At 42.1% G+C, this 15304-nt stretch overlaps 1 protein-coding gene across 1 annotated transcript in view; it reads right to left on the bottom strand.

Annotated features, from left to right (window-relative positions):
- Window positions 1-755: 755 nt before the first annotated feature.
- LOC308089735 (pecanex-like protein 3) overlaps window positions 756-15304 on the bottom strand; it is a 48601-nt gene continuing 34052 nt past the window's right edge. Inside the window, exons 29-36 of the mRNA XM_080434624.1 lie at window positions 13706-13936; window positions 12654-12757; window positions 12177-12324; window positions 11562-11792; window positions 9796-10070; window positions 8452-8624; window positions 6595-7007; window positions 756-3890 (exon numbers count right to left, since the gene is read on the bottom strand). Of these exons, the coding sequence (XP_080290750.1) occupies window positions 3738-3890; window positions 6595-7007; window positions 8452-8624; window positions 9796-10070; window positions 11562-11792; window positions 12177-12324; window positions 12654-12757; window positions 13706-13936 (1728 nt within the window). The 3' untranslated portion in view covers window positions 756-3737. The remainder of the gene's footprint in view (window positions 3891-6594; window positions 7008-8451; window positions 8625-9795; window positions 10071-11561; window positions 11793-12176; window positions 12325-12653; window positions 12758-13705; window positions 13937-15304) is intronic.

Raw genomic sequence — 15304 nt, 5'->3', positions numbered from 1 at the left:
GATGCCTTCAAGACACAATGGAAAACTTAAATCTTCCTTATGTTTTATAACTTAAGGGCCAGTTCAAGTAAAGAAAAGAAAAAAACTTTAGACCTTTTAAGTAGGCCTAGATTTAAATAATACACCACAGTTGGTAATGTAAAAGCTCAACGCTATATACTGTATTAGTTGAGGTAGGCTGGACCTTAACATCTAAACAAAGTCAAACGGCTATCAAGAGCTTGGACTGCATCTGCTGATTGATAAGAAAAGTACACACTACAGTAATAAGCAGTTAGATCAAATGTATCCTTTCATTGGGACAGATGTTTTTGATGTTTTTCTTGACAAATATTAAGAAAGTCATTTAGATAGCATGTGGTTCGGACAATGCTAGGTTCATTGTTTCCCTCGTATCCTAGTTTCTTATCAATGAGGCAATGCATTGTTCTCTCTGCATTGACTAGAGTTCATGCTTAATCTGCTTATTCCAAACTCACATTTGAAAGTTGCTCTTGGTAAGAGTATCCGCTAAATGCTTCAATTGTAAATTTTAATTGGAAGGGTACTTTACAACAGCTTGAGGTCTTAACCTGCTAAGGCCCCCAGGATTAGAATTCTTATTTTGTTTTGACTATGCAATATAAAAAGTTCAAATCAAAGTAAAAATGAATCACAGATATTGAATTTGTATTTCACTGGACATAGTATTGACTTTTTCTTTTGCTACATAGTTAACCCAGCCCCAAAAGAAGTAAATAAGCAGCAAGACAAAGGGGGGGGGGGAAAGGTAAATGAAACCACTCTGCATTTAATTTGCAAACAAAGACACAAAAGCTTTAATTTAAATAGGGGGGGGGGGGAAATCACATAAAAAAACTGTACAGAACTTTGAATATTGACTAAAAGTTCTTAAATAAAAGACCCCCGTCCGCCTTTTCTTGTTGAACTAAAACAATAAACCATAACAAAGTGGGCTGATGTACGATACACATTTGTGCAAAAAATAAAATGATTAAATCAATTCTTCCCAAACTGCATGGTTGAATGTGACATGTGCCTTTCTCACTCAGAAGCCACCCTTCTGAACAGAAAACAAACAGAAAGGCTCCCTCCCGCCCCAAGCCGCAACATAGTGTTTTTAATGTAAAATAACCCCAAAATCCAATCATAATAAAATAGATTTTATATCTTAAATATATATTTATATACGAAACATGCTGTACATAAATTGCAGAGATCAAGTAATCCCTTTTGCTTTTTGACACCCAGGTCTTTCCAGTAATTTGTGCTTTCCTCTCCTGGATAAAAAAAAAAAAAGGAAAAGTAACTCCCTGAATGAATGAGGGAGGGAAGGAGGGAAGTGGAGAAAAACAGAAATCAACCCTGATCAGAAAGTCTCTGTTTTTCCTGAGCCACAGAGTTAGCAACACATTAGCAAGAACCGGGGATACTGACGCACAATGTGCCTGTTGTAGCATCTTAACAGGCAAAAGATTTTTTTTTTAATGTCTGAATTTCTCCAAACAATAACATGCTAGCCTTAAAGTTTCTTATCAGGATATTCCCAAGCATTACTGTGGACAGTAATGATGTCTATTTAATAAAGAAACAGGCTGGCCCTATGTGCGTGTGTCCCTTGTGTTGATGGCAGAAGAAAACAGTCCTTGGAAGCTGGAAAAATATGCAAAAAAACAAAAGTTGTGGCAAAACAATAAGCATGCAGCGTGAAATGTTAACCCATACCGTTAACCCATCATCACTGAAGAAAAAACTAAAATGTGATCGGGGGCACCTTCTGGCACTTCAAACGTGACCTAATATGAAACTTTTTAATGACATTGCCACTAATGAAATTATCTCTCCTTTATCGGTTTTTATCCCATTGGACAAAAAAAAAAAAAAAAAAAAAAAAAAAAAAAAGCCTTCCTATTGAAGACGGTAGATCAATTTATTTCCCATGTCAAGACCCTGAGAACGCTAGCTTCCTTTTTTTGTTTTCCTTATAAACAGTTCGTAATACTAGACGATTATTTGGTGAGAAATCCGAAGCGTGCACAGGGCTGAGTCTTTCTCTGGGACAGATGTATACGCTATGGCACAAGGTTATTCCAGCATCCAGATCAATCCTGTGGGTGCGAGGGGCTGAGATCGGGGGTGAAGGGGGCATACATCCATTGAGTTCAGTTAGCCTAAAGCTGCTTGACCCAAGGAAAAACAATCAGGGCAGACTTATTATGAGATGGTCAGCTTCTTTCTGTGTCATCTGCTTCGACCCACAAGTCAATCAGTGTTATGTCTGCCTTTCACAGTGGCAGGGGGAAAGGAGTGCAAGGCTGGGAAGGAAACAAACTTAAAGTGACTTCTCAGGGATACTTCCAGTTCACATATATACGCATATATGTATATGTGCATATACATAAAAATATATTAGACTTAAGAAAGATGGTCATTTAGTGAGATGATGAAAAATTGCAATGATACTGAGCAAAGTGGGGAGAAATAAAAGTGAGCTGACAGAAGGCAGAATCTAATTTCTCCAAGCACGCCGTAACGACAACCCCCCCTTACAGATATCTTTAAGACAATATTAAGAATCAATAAATATTCCACCTTTGCTTTCACTCATAAACTTTTAAGTTTATTTTTCCAACTAAAACGCTGGAGTTTGACTGTTTCACAAAACAGCAGTTGTAGTGGGTATATTTTGTAGTAGCAGGAGATGCAGTAGCAGTAGTATTATAGTAGCAGTTGGAGGGGGGAGGGAGGGCAGGGAAGAGCCATAGTCTAGGGAAAGGAGAGGAGGGGCTTCTGGGTAGTAGTGGCGAGCTCTGCCACACGCAGAACTGCCCGGATCCCCACCTATGGAGAGGATTTGTAGACTCGACTGGATCTGGCCAGAGAGGTGTGTGTGTGTGTGTGCGAGCGTGTGTGTATAAGGGGTGGGATTCTTGATAGGTAACCTTCGGAGAGAAACAAATCCCAATTCAGCGAGCCTCAGACACTGAGACGTGTGATTCTTCAAGTAAAAGTAAAAAGACATTCCACTCACCAAAAAAAAAAGGAAAAAAAAAAAGGCCTTAGTATACAGTACTGCCAGCATTTAGTCTTGTGATCAACACAATATCAATGGTAGGCACACCACTGTCGTCCCCGCCCACCCACCCACCCACCCCGAATACGTCCTGAACCGTGCCCGTCAGCTTTGTCCACAAACTGCACCTCCACCTCACCCCCTCCCATGTCTCCTGTGTCAATTAGCCTATACTATTAGTCCTGTCCGGGCCGACACTTGGACTGTAAACTTGGCTGTAGAAGCACCGCATGTTGGCTGGGAGGGAGGGAGAGAGGCATAATGGATGCTGCTGTTGATGTGCAGGATTCAGTGTTTTATACCTCCTTTGGCTGAAGAAGACAGATGTATTCGTGTACAACTGAATATCTCCAGTATTGCAGTGGGTTGAAATAATGTGCAACAGGGGGGGAAAATGAACAATCTTTTTTCCCCCCATTTAGAAAGTGTCCCCCACCCTCCCACAAACACACATTTTCAAGTGTTAATCGTCTTTGAATGAGGAATCATTATGGAATGAGTCCAGAGAAGACTTGGAATGAGTTCCCTGTCTAAGAGGTGGGGGAGGGGGCGATGCAGCCCAAATCCAGAATTTACCAACATCAGGACAACGTGGGTGCGTGTTTTGGGGGGCGAGGGGTGTTGTGGTGCCGGTCGGTTGGTCTTCTACAGCAGTGTAGACTCCTCAGCGCAGGTGCTCAAGTAAAGGCAGCTCTGTGGTTTCCTCTCGCGGGGTCGTGGGGTCTACTGAGGTCAGCGGTATGCTGTCTACAGACTGTGTGGCTCCAAGGGGGTCCTGCGTCGGACTGGCCTCAGGTGGAGGCACTGGAGGGGTAGGCTGTAGAAACAAGGATATATTACATATACCCAGCCTTTATATACTCTGTGTGAGGTCAGTGATAAGGGACAGAGAGTGTGATAAGCTATATCACAGCCTTAGGGCTGATAACGGTTATTAGCCCTGGGGCTGATACAGTAGCCTTTGACAAATCAGCACAAGCTAACGGGCTACAGGACGCTGAACAGTCACTGCGAGCAACATGTTAAAACATGGACGAAAACAATCCACCAAACAGTTGCTACAGATGGTGTGGTGGGTGTTTTGCCACGCACAAACTAAAGGAAACGGAGATTAATTTTTTTTTTGAAAATCTACGGTTCAAGCTACAGCAGTGTACCCACTTAGGGGTGTTCGATATTGTGATAACTATCGTCGAGGCGATAGAATGTCCCCACGATATGCGTTTTCAGAGATATCATACATATCGTAAAAAAAAAAAAATCTAATCAAATTTCAGTCATACAGGGAGTCACTTAGTCATAGAACGTGCACTCTGTTTTTTTATTTTATTTATATTTTATTAAGCAATATACTTGTCTAAAAGGTCCAAAAAAGGTCCTTGCGGTCTTGTTTCCATTGAGATCCTGTGAGTGCACAGTCTATGATTTGCAGTTCTATTCTTTCATTTATACTTCTGTAGTACGACGGTTTCGTTCGCCAAAAATAGCAGATCTACAAGCTAACAACGCGTCTCGACCGCACGTCCGGACCGCATTGATTGCTTGAAGATCTGTTGTGTTCATCACACACGCTCCCAAAGTCCCCGCCCCCTTTCTTCTTGGCAGCGAGGCGATCGTCGCACTTGTCTTGTCAGTCTGCACAACAGCAGTAATGGACGGAAAGTCAGGCTCTTTGGATATTCCAAAACCGACACGGTGCAAACTAAAGTTAATTGCAAAGTTTGCAATGTTCGAACGTCACTCGATATAACTTTTAACCAAACGCGGGTGAAACAGCGAAGGTGTCCCGTCCCCGCATAAAGAGTGCACGCACGCCCATGGACGGACTTCGCGTATCGATTAAAAACAACAATTCGTACCTCGCTTACAAAAGCTTATCAACACCATGAATTAACATAGGAATGACCGACCTGGCTGGATGCATATGCATATCAATGATCATTGTGTGACCTGCTAGTCTACTGTTAGTAGGTAGGTAGGTGTAATACTAGGCTACTGTCAGCAGTGGTGGAAAAAGTACTTGAGTAAAAGTATCAGTACTGCAATGCAGAAATACTCACAAGCTCACAACGGGTCGCAAAGCGACGCGTTGTGAGCTTGTAGATCGGCTATTTTCAAATAGCCGAAGTATATAGGGATAAAGTGGTTAATGCGTGTTTTGTAATAATACAAATCTACAAAGTAACTAAATTGTAGTGGAGTAAAATAACAATATTTGCCTCTGAGATGTAGTGGAGTAGAAGTAAAAGTACAGAAATGTTAAGATAATCCAGTAAAGTGAAAATTCCTCAAATTTGTACTTAAGTACATGTACAGTACTTAGTTACATTCCACCACTGACTGTCAGATGTTCTGTCTGAAGCAGTCTGTTACACTACTAACTCACCATCAAGCAGCCTACACTGAATGCAACAGCTGGATAAAAAGGAATAGATATCTATCTATCAGCAGCATAAAAACTAATATTATCTATCTATCTATTAGCAGCATAAAAAAATAATATTATATCTACATCTATCTATCTATCAGCAGCATTAAAAACTAATATTATATCTATTATATTATATCTATATATCTATCTATCTATCAGCAGCATAAAAACTATTATATCTATATATCTATCTATCAGCATAAAAACGAATATTATATCTATATCTATCTATCTATCAGCAGCATAAAAACGAATATTATATCCATCTATCTATCTGTATGTAGCCTGTCTGTCTGTGAACACATTAATTAATAAGATATGATGATTCATTATATAATATAATATAATGATTATACGTGCCCCATGATCATATCTTATAAAATGTTATAATAATATAATTAATCATCATATATGTTATTAATAATCATACAATAATAATAATCCTAAAACATAAAAAAATTATGGTGATATATATCGTCTATCGTGATATTTCTTGAAAAATATCGTGATAGTATATTTTTCAATATCGAACACTCTCCCTCCCCACACTGTCAGGAAATCACAAAGATTAACATTTTGAAAAGTCAAGTTTTGGAAGTACATAGGTCATAAGCACTACAACTACCGGTACTATAAATTATGACATAAATCCTTTTTTTATTTTAGCAAAAATGATTCATTTAACAGCTGTTCTGTGGTCGAGTATTGGGCTTGGCGTCATCGCTAGAGGTCACAAATGTGATAAATGTTGCTTTTGCCAGCTGTCCTTAAGTGACTGAATGAGTCATCAGAATAGATTGACTTTAACCCATTAATACCTGGAACGCATCTGTGTCACTTTAGATTTCTTTGGCTATTCAAAAATAGCAGATATACAAGCTCATAGCGCGGCACCGAGTGCCGCGCTACGAGCTTGTAGATCTGCTATTTTTGAAAAATCGTGAAAAAATATTTTTCAGATTTTTTTCAAAAAACTGTTAGGATTTAGAAAACATTTTTAAGAATCGCCTCAGGTCTTAATGGGTTAAATCAAAGATTAGTCAACCGTATCCAATCAGCATTACATGTTATTTTGTAGGGCTCCCTTCACCTGTGTGCGTATGCCGTGTATCGCGCCTCCATCTCCCTCCACTGCAGCCGGCCCATTATAGCCCTTCCTTCCCGACAGACTCCACTTCCCAAAGTGGCTCTCGTAGTGCAGCCCTCCGCCCAGGCCCAGACCCAGGCCAGCCCGCTGGCCTCCCCGGTGGGCCGAGCTCTCCAGGAAACTCCCGGGGCAGAAGCGGTCCGGGCCGGTCAAAGAGGGAGGAGCCACAGACCCGCTGAAGGAGAGCTGGGAGCTGGAGAGCTGCTGGCCCAGCAGGCCCTGAATGGAGGAGGTGCGGTGGAGGGAGGTGAGAAGCCCAGCCTCCATTCTGCCCTCTGATTGGCTGAGTAGGGCCAGCGGGAGGGGCTGGGGGTGGTGAGGCCAGTTGGTGTTGGGACCTACAGGGTTGTCTGTGCCTGAATGGGGGGGGAAGGGGAATTTCTTTCAATGATACTGTAACTTAGAGTAGACGACACAGATTCAAGGTGAGGTTTACTAAAAGAAATTATGGCAATAACCAGGGTATAAATGTTTTCCTCATGAGTCAGGATTCTCTAGCCTGGTAAACCCTCCCTCCGGAAATCTCAATTCCATTTCATTTCAGGAGTGAGTCTGGCATGACTCTATTTTGAGGCCCGGAATTTACTTATAAGATATCGTTTGGATAGAATTTAGTTGTTTAACTTCATATATGTGGTCAATTAATCATGACAAAGCCTATTTAAAAATAAAAATTTAGAGAACCGGTAGGGGCGGGCAGTGACACCATTTTATCCGAAAAAGGCAACCCATTTTGGGTATGGCTGTCTCAAAAGTCCCGTCGCGTCACATTAAGACTGGTGAACTGCTGATTGGCTGAAGAGGAAAAATTATCATTGGCTGAAGGGGTTGTCAGTCAACGGTATTACTCCCGCCCAACTCCAGCACAGCCAATATTGCAGATAGGCGGATCATGCCAGACTCACTCCTGAAATGAAATGGAATTGAGATTTCCGGAGGGAGGGTTTACCAGGCTAAGGATTCTCCATAAAGGCGTGTTAATACTTCCTTAATCTCAGCACCACTGCCCTAAACATGTAGTGTTGTTGTTAGAAGTTATAAACACAGAAGCAGCTGGGTGGAAGTGGACAAAGAAAGGGGAGGAGCCAAACCAAGTTCCTGTTTCTACACTCTGGTGCCCCCAGAGGGAAAAACAAAGGGAAACAGCTAACAGCCATTAGTATTACAGGTTTTTATCACAACCAAATCTGAACTGTGCCTTCACTTATTCATTCCCCTTTTTTCGTTGACGGCAGGGGCGTGATTTGGGGTCCCAGGGCATGGTAACTGCCACCCCCTAGCGTTTGCATTAAACCTCAAATTCTGTTCTTTTATGCATTCTTTCACTACCTGAACATTTTTTTTGCAGATTGATCAGATTTTAGATCAGCACTGAGGGCATCTCAATCCATGTTATAGAGTAATGCATTTTCTTTTCTGCAACACGACATTCATTAATCACTTTCAACCTGCCGTACACACTTTGAAAATATTTGCCTATAATAACGTGATGTATAATAATGTGCCCAAACAAAAAGGAAAAAAAAAGGGGAAATAGCAGATCTACAAGCTGACAACAAGTCGCATCGCGATGCGTCGTAAGCTTGTAGATTGGCTAAAGGCTATTTTTGAAATAAATAAGTGGTTACCGTACTTTTTTCCGCCACCCGCTAGCTTCTTTTTGGTTGACATTGTGCCACTTTGTGATCTCATACCTGCTGCGAGTGTTTTGATCAAATACCTGCATGCATGCACAACGAAAAAAGGCAGTGGATCTCGGCCCCAGCTAATAGTGGTGATGTGAGTGTTCCAGTGCCTTACCCATTGAGGAAGGCTGTACAGTGGTGAGGTGGGACAGCGGAAGGCTGTTGGCCGGTGTGCTCTGTGTAGTGTGAGCAGCCTGGTTGGTGGATATGGAAGCGGAGCCTCCCCCGCAATCAGAGTCCTCGATGTTCCCTCCGCTGTTGCAGCCAGCACCGCAACCTTTTTGTAACCTGGAGAGAAGAGGGGAAGGAGGAACTCTTCAATGACAACGTGCGACAAAAGGTCACCCAGACACCCAGACAAGCCTTAGGGTAGTGTTTCCCAACCTGTCACAATGTTAGAATATTTAACGTTTTGCCAATAATGACCGGCGAAAATACGCATAGATTATTAATAGATTATTTCATGAAATTATCTATTCTTCATTATAATTTACTCATTCACTGCCAGACTTATTTCTGGCTGTGTTTGCCAATTGTCAGCGATTTAGTGTTTTTTATAACTTTAAAAATGTCACAATTTATTTTTTCATTATGATCGCAAGTCCAATCGTTTCTAAACACACCGGCGATACTTGCATGCCGCTCAGACAACAAACATTCCGATCGAGGCGGAGTCTCTCTCCTGCAGCCCAGCGTAAAAACACCATTGTTTCGCCATGTGAACGGACGGCTCACTTACTTTTCCACCTCGCCACAGACCTCGCTAAATCCCTTCTGATCGTGTGTTCAACTGTTTGTAGACACACAGGGTAGTTGTGCGAGTGGCCCAGAGAAAAAAAAAATCAATCGGCGACATTCCATTTTGCAGTAGCAGTTTCTAAACAGCGTTTCTGACGCACCACGGCGGAGAAAAACAAAGCCGAGATAATGGCGATTTAGCGGAAGGTTTAGAGCGGCGGCAGGCGGAAACGGAAATCTTCGATTGACCGTCATTACCGTATCCGGGTGTGCTACAATGAAATGTGTCACTGCGAGAGATGAAGGACGGTGAGATCTTTATAAAATCAAAGTTTTTTGCAAAATTACGTTTTTTACGTCAGTGGCAGATTTGGTAATTGGAAAAAATTACGTTTTTTACGTCAGTGGCAGTGAATGAGTTAACCCATTGAGACCTGGAACGCATCTGTGTCACTTTAGATTTCTTTGGCTATTCAAAAATAGCAGATATACAAGCTCATAGCACGGCACTGAGTGCCGCGCTATGAGCTTGTAGATCTGCTATTTTTGAAAAATCTTGAAAAACATTTTTTGTTTTTTTTTCAAAAAACTGTTTGGATTTAGATTTTTTTTAAGAATCGCCTCAGGTCTTAATGAGTTAAATCGACTTGCTTGATTAACTGTTGCACCCCTAAATATAATTAAAGAAATATCACAAAACGACAGTAAATCAAGCCCGTACCTGTCCCAGCTGCTGATGAGCCAGGTGTAGATGTTGTGGGGGCTGATGGGACCCCCCCAGACGGAGCGGAGCTGGGTGTGGCCCCCGGCGTAGGAGGTGGTGAGCGGGGACACGTAGATGGGGTAGCCGATGGGCTGGTCGCACGACGAGTTGATCATGTTCCTCAGGGCCTGCTTGGCGTTCTGGATGCTGCCGCGCTCCGGGTTCCGGTTCCTCAGGAAGACCAGCTCCTGCTGCTGCCCCGCCCACAGACCACGAACACACTCCCTGTTCACCTGTGGAGCGAGGGAGGGAGGGAGGGAGGGAGAGAGAGAGGGAGGGAGGGGGTGGAGCATAGAGTAGGTTGCGGTCAGCAGAACAAGAAATCTTAAAAAATGTCATACCTCTGGACTGTATAAAACAGTGGTCTCCCTGGGACCCAAACTAGTGAAAATAGCAAATCTACAAGCTCACAACACGTCGCGATGCGACGTGTTGTGAGCTTGCAATTTTCACTACTTTTTAGAAGTATTTTTTTGATGAAATGATTTTTTTTCTTCTTATAAAATAATTAACACATTTACCGCCGGGCCCGTAGTTCTACGGGCCGTTAAATCCAACGGTTAAGCGCCAATCCCGTAGCCTACGGGCTGTGGTGCTTTTTCCTTTTTTTCGAAATTTTTTTTTTTTTTAATTTTCTAGGGGGACCATTTTCAGTGTAACACCACCCGATCGGACCGGAAGTGCGATCACGTTTTTTGTTTCCCGTCTGTCTCCATTCTAAGTCGTACACATAAACCCCTGTAAAAGCTGTACAGGACATGTAGTTTTTCATCCTCGCATTTCCCATGTTAACTTAAACGATCAGAACTCAAACATGGCGGCTCCGTTTGACACGCGGTCTCGACGAGTAGACACCAGGACATGTGCCCGTTGTTTACAAACATTGGATCGGGCAATCTAAAGGATTTTAACGGGGCCTATGGCGACCTGAAAAAAACAAAAAACAACAATAAAACCTTGGCACTGGTGAGTACATTATGAGATTAGCCCTTGGCGGTGGATGTGTTAAAAACAAAATGTAGGAAACAAAAAACTAAAAGGGGTATTTAACTCATTCACTGCCTAGAACGACTAAAACGACTTTTGTCCTTTAAGCCCCCACTGCCAAGAACGACTAAAATGACTTTTTTTTTTCTTATTTATTTATTTAATTTTTAACCTAAAGACCTAGGAGATATGATTTGTTGAAGATCTAGACTCCAATCCACTTCCTTGTTAACTTAAAACTTAAACATTTTGTATCTTGGCTCCTGAGTACTTTCTTTTTCTATGAAAAATCTCTGGCAGTTTGTCAAACGCAAAAATAAAAAAGTTCTGGCAGTGAATGAGTTAACCACATATGGGTCCCGACCCACTGTTTGGGAAACAGTGGTCTAAAACACAGTTTCTCAATGTCGGGTGCGTGGACCACCTGGGGTCTGAAAGGACCTTTACGGGGGTCAGTATACAAATGGAACGTACAAATGAGTATGTACGTTCCGGTTACCTCGCGGGTCCATTCGTTTCCATTTGTACACTCTCAGAGTTAAATTAACACTGAGGATTGGGTAGGATTGGGGTCCCAGAGATAAAAAAAGAGATTAAAAACGCATATCAGTTGGGGGTCTGTGGCCTAATGCATATCAAATTGGGAGTCGTAGAAATGGAAAAGGTTGAGAATCACTGGCCTAAAACAAACACCTACCCACACAATTTCATTTAGTTAGTTAGTTAACCACACTGACCTTGATGACCCTGAAGCTGAGGAACCTCTTGTTGAGCATGATGATCTTGTACTCGTCGCTTCCGTCGTCCATGATGTGCCGCAAGGCCAGCAGGGAGGGCATGTTGGCCAGGATGGCACTGCGCCACACCGGGTCGCCCTCGTGCGAGATCAACATCTTATCCTCGTTGGCTGTGATGGCGTCGTACAGCACCGCGGGGTCTTCATACTCGTCTGGGGATGTGAAGTGGTCCTGGATAGAGACACGAATCAGGGGTATGATGTACAATCTATATTGTGTGTGTGTGTGTGTTCAGTGCAATGACTCGGTTGAACCACAGGGATGTCCGTCAATTTGTTCCTTTGGACTTCGATTTGATTTGAAAAGCAATAACAACAGGTTAGTACAATTCAAAGCAAAATAAAATCCAGGTCTCATTTCCATAAAACCAATCTTACAATCGTTTTGTGTTCATCCCTGACTTGAGTAGAACCACTCCATATAAAATCTTCACACAAAGGAATTATCATACAGATATAACATCTGTGATCACATGCCTGGGCTCAAGCCAGAGAACCGAAACGCCAAAAACTGTTGTTTGTAACTCCATTGTCTGCGTATGAGATACACTCATACCTGATGTAACTTGAGGGACATCCGCACACCTGGAGCCACCACCCGATTCAACAGGTCCATGTCCGCAAACACCCACTCGTCCCTCGGGGAGGTGATGCGGAAATCTCCCTTGAAGAGGGCATGAAGGCCATAGAGGAAAGGCTCCAAGCTGTCATAGGGATAAGAAAGAACACAATACTGGCTCGTCATTCTGACACTGAGGTATATACAGTAGACGTTAGAGAAGCATACATAACACCACAGCGTTACAAGTTCAAATCCCCAAACCATCTGGGAACTGCTCTTTACTCAAACAACATCTCCTATCGAGGGGCCCTTAAGCAAGGTCACATGGAGTTCAGGTGGCTGACAGCATTAAACTGGCCATACTGGGCAGCTGAATGTACATTTACAAGTGTGTAAGAAAGGTGTTCCTGTGAAAGAGCGAGGTAAGGAATAGGGTGGGTCGAGATGGCTGCAGGGGCAGGAGAGACTCACCTTGCTGACATGCTGTGAGAAGCTGTGCCCAGGGCTCTCCGTCCCAGGATGCACAGACCGAAACAGAGGTTGACAAGGGGGGAGTCCCTCTCACTCTCCACGGGCTACAACACACACACACAAACGTCAAACTGTTAACAAGATGAAGCTAAGTGATGGGGAACAAAAGGATTTTTTTTTAACCAATATGACAGTTCTTAAAACAAATGACTATTTTCTACAGTTATATTGAACACGGTCTGGAAATTGTGGCAGAAATTCTGCATTTAGAACAGACATGCTTTTGGCCAATAAAACTTCATGATGCATTTAGCCTGCACATGGGGTGCCAACAATCAGTGGCCGCTGGATGTTGACCACGAAACGGCTCGACAAGTTAATCAGATCTAGACACAACGCATGCTGCGACACATTGTGAGCTTGGAGATCTGTAAATTTTACTTTACCAATGAAAAGGTATTAACCCATTCAATCCGGGGACGCATCTGTGTCCTTTTAGATTTATTTGGCTATTCAAAAATAGCAGATCTACAAGCTCATAGCGCGGCACCGAGTGCCGCACTATGAGCTTGTAGATCTGCTATTTTTGAAAAATCGTGAAAATTTGAGATAGGGGTCCGCGACCAAATACATACAATTTTGGGAGTTCTTGACATGAAAAAGTGTGAGGACCACTGATATAGAAACATACGATTTAAAAAAAAATATTAGGATTTAGAAGACTTTGTAGAATCCCCCAGAAGCAAATATTTCGCTTAAAAAAATTATATATATATATATATATATTCAAAAGATTTGCACACATTCTTTTTTCACCGAGTGCCGCGCTACGAGCTTGTAGATCTGCTATTTTTAATAGCCAAAGAAATCAAAAAAATTACACAGATTATTTCCCGGTCTAAATGGGTTAACAAGACGTTGTGACTTAAATATCTACATTAGAACCATTGGAACACAGGTTCTTATTTTTTTCCAATTTCCTGAAAATTATTGTGTAAGGGTTATTAAGGTTATTGCCTGACGGTGATAACATAACATAGGGATTGCCTAACCGTTAGGCGCCTGCTGTTACAGTACTGGATCCAGTCCAGGTAGACCATGCAGAAGGCGGAGGGAGTGATGCCAGAGGCTCTGTGGTCGTAGTCCTCGTCGATGTTCAGGTTGAAGGTGGGATCGCTGTCCACGTACGTGGGAGCCTGGCAGGGCCGGAGCGCCTCCTGGACCGTCTCGTTAGCCAGCCATTCCTCCAGCTTCGGAGAGCGATTCACGTAGTAAATGATGCTCTGTTTTGAAAGAGGGGAATGACAAGAAACAACATACGGTATGAAGCACTGCAGTAATGCATAGCGGTCAGTGGTAATATACTTTGGTCTGTTTTATTGATTGCTTTTAGGTTGGGTCTTCTTTTTACAATATTGGTTGTTAAAACGTTGTCTATTTTTATTGAAGTGAAGCTTCCCAGCTTATGTTTGTGACATGTATGTACCTGACCCGCCTGAATCACTTCAACTTTTTATATATATTTTTTTTAAAGGATCCCTGGCTGATGAGCCTTATAAGCCTCAACTCTTTTACTGCCATGGACGCGTTTTCGAGTCAATTGCTACTTGGTCCACTTGGCCAATCGACGCGCTGTATAACTTTTTAATTGTTTAATAAACGATCGCGCGGTTCTCTGTACCAGCCTTCATCATTTTCTCTTCCCACTCGCTTTCCACTCATCCTATGCGGAAATATCCGTTTCCTGTTTCCGGTTTTATCTTGAGTCAACTCGTTTTGCCCTGGTTTCGGCCTATCATCGTAGTTTTCACATGGTATAAAAACGAAAGGAAAGTTGTTTTTTAGTTAGCACATGCATTCCATTTTGCATAGGGCTGGACCACACATGGACATCAACTTGCGACGGGAGCGGCCCCTATTGAGTGAAAGAGGTACTATTTCTAAAATAAATAAAATATTTAAGGTGTTTTTAATGTCAATTTTTTTTTATATAGGGCAATTATAATGCATTAACGCATATAAGGCTTATTAGCCAGGAATCCCTTTAAACAACATTTTTAGTTGCCAATTGCTTTTGATTTCTCTCAATTTAGAATGTATGCCAATTCCCGAATTCTCCGCACATTCCTGTGTAATCTATCAGATTACCTGATAGTGAGGAGCCCCCAAGTCAACTGAGGAGTGAGCTTACACCGATGACGACACTTTTAACGCTATCCATCAGTACTGAGCTCAAAGCTCAAAACTGTTGCATTTTGATGCAGGGTTTCCCAAACTTTTTCAGCTTGATACCTAAAAGAGCAATTTGGTATGTTCCCGGGAACTAAATGTACAAAAGATACATGAATTAAACTCTTAAGCCCCATTAAAAATAGCCAATTTACAATCATGTTGTGAGTTTGAAATTTTGAAATTTGAGTTGCAAAGGTTTACATTTTTATTAAATTTGAATTCTGAAAATGTTTAGAATCATTTTTGAGAAATAATTGAATTGTCTCATTTCCTTTTTTTTTTTAAGGCCTTATGTGCCACAAGGCACGAAGTGGATAGGTAACGGGTAACTTATTTTTTTTTGTAGGAAAGGTTAGGGTGGCGACCCATTGTTTGGGAATCACTGCTCTGATGAAGTGCGAGGATGAAAGTGGTTGAAA

The sequence above is a fragment of the Gymnoscopelus braueri genome (genome assembly GCF_963280865.1).
Source record: "Gymnoscopelus braueri genome assembly, chromosome: 8".
NCBI classification, from domain to species: domain Eukaryota; kingdom Metazoa; phylum Chordata; class Actinopteri; order Myctophiformes; family Myctophidae; genus Gymnoscopelus; species Gymnoscopelus braueri.
The sequence above is the reverse complement of the archived record's forward strand: the minus strand, read 5'-3'. Positions and strand labels throughout refer to the sequence as shown.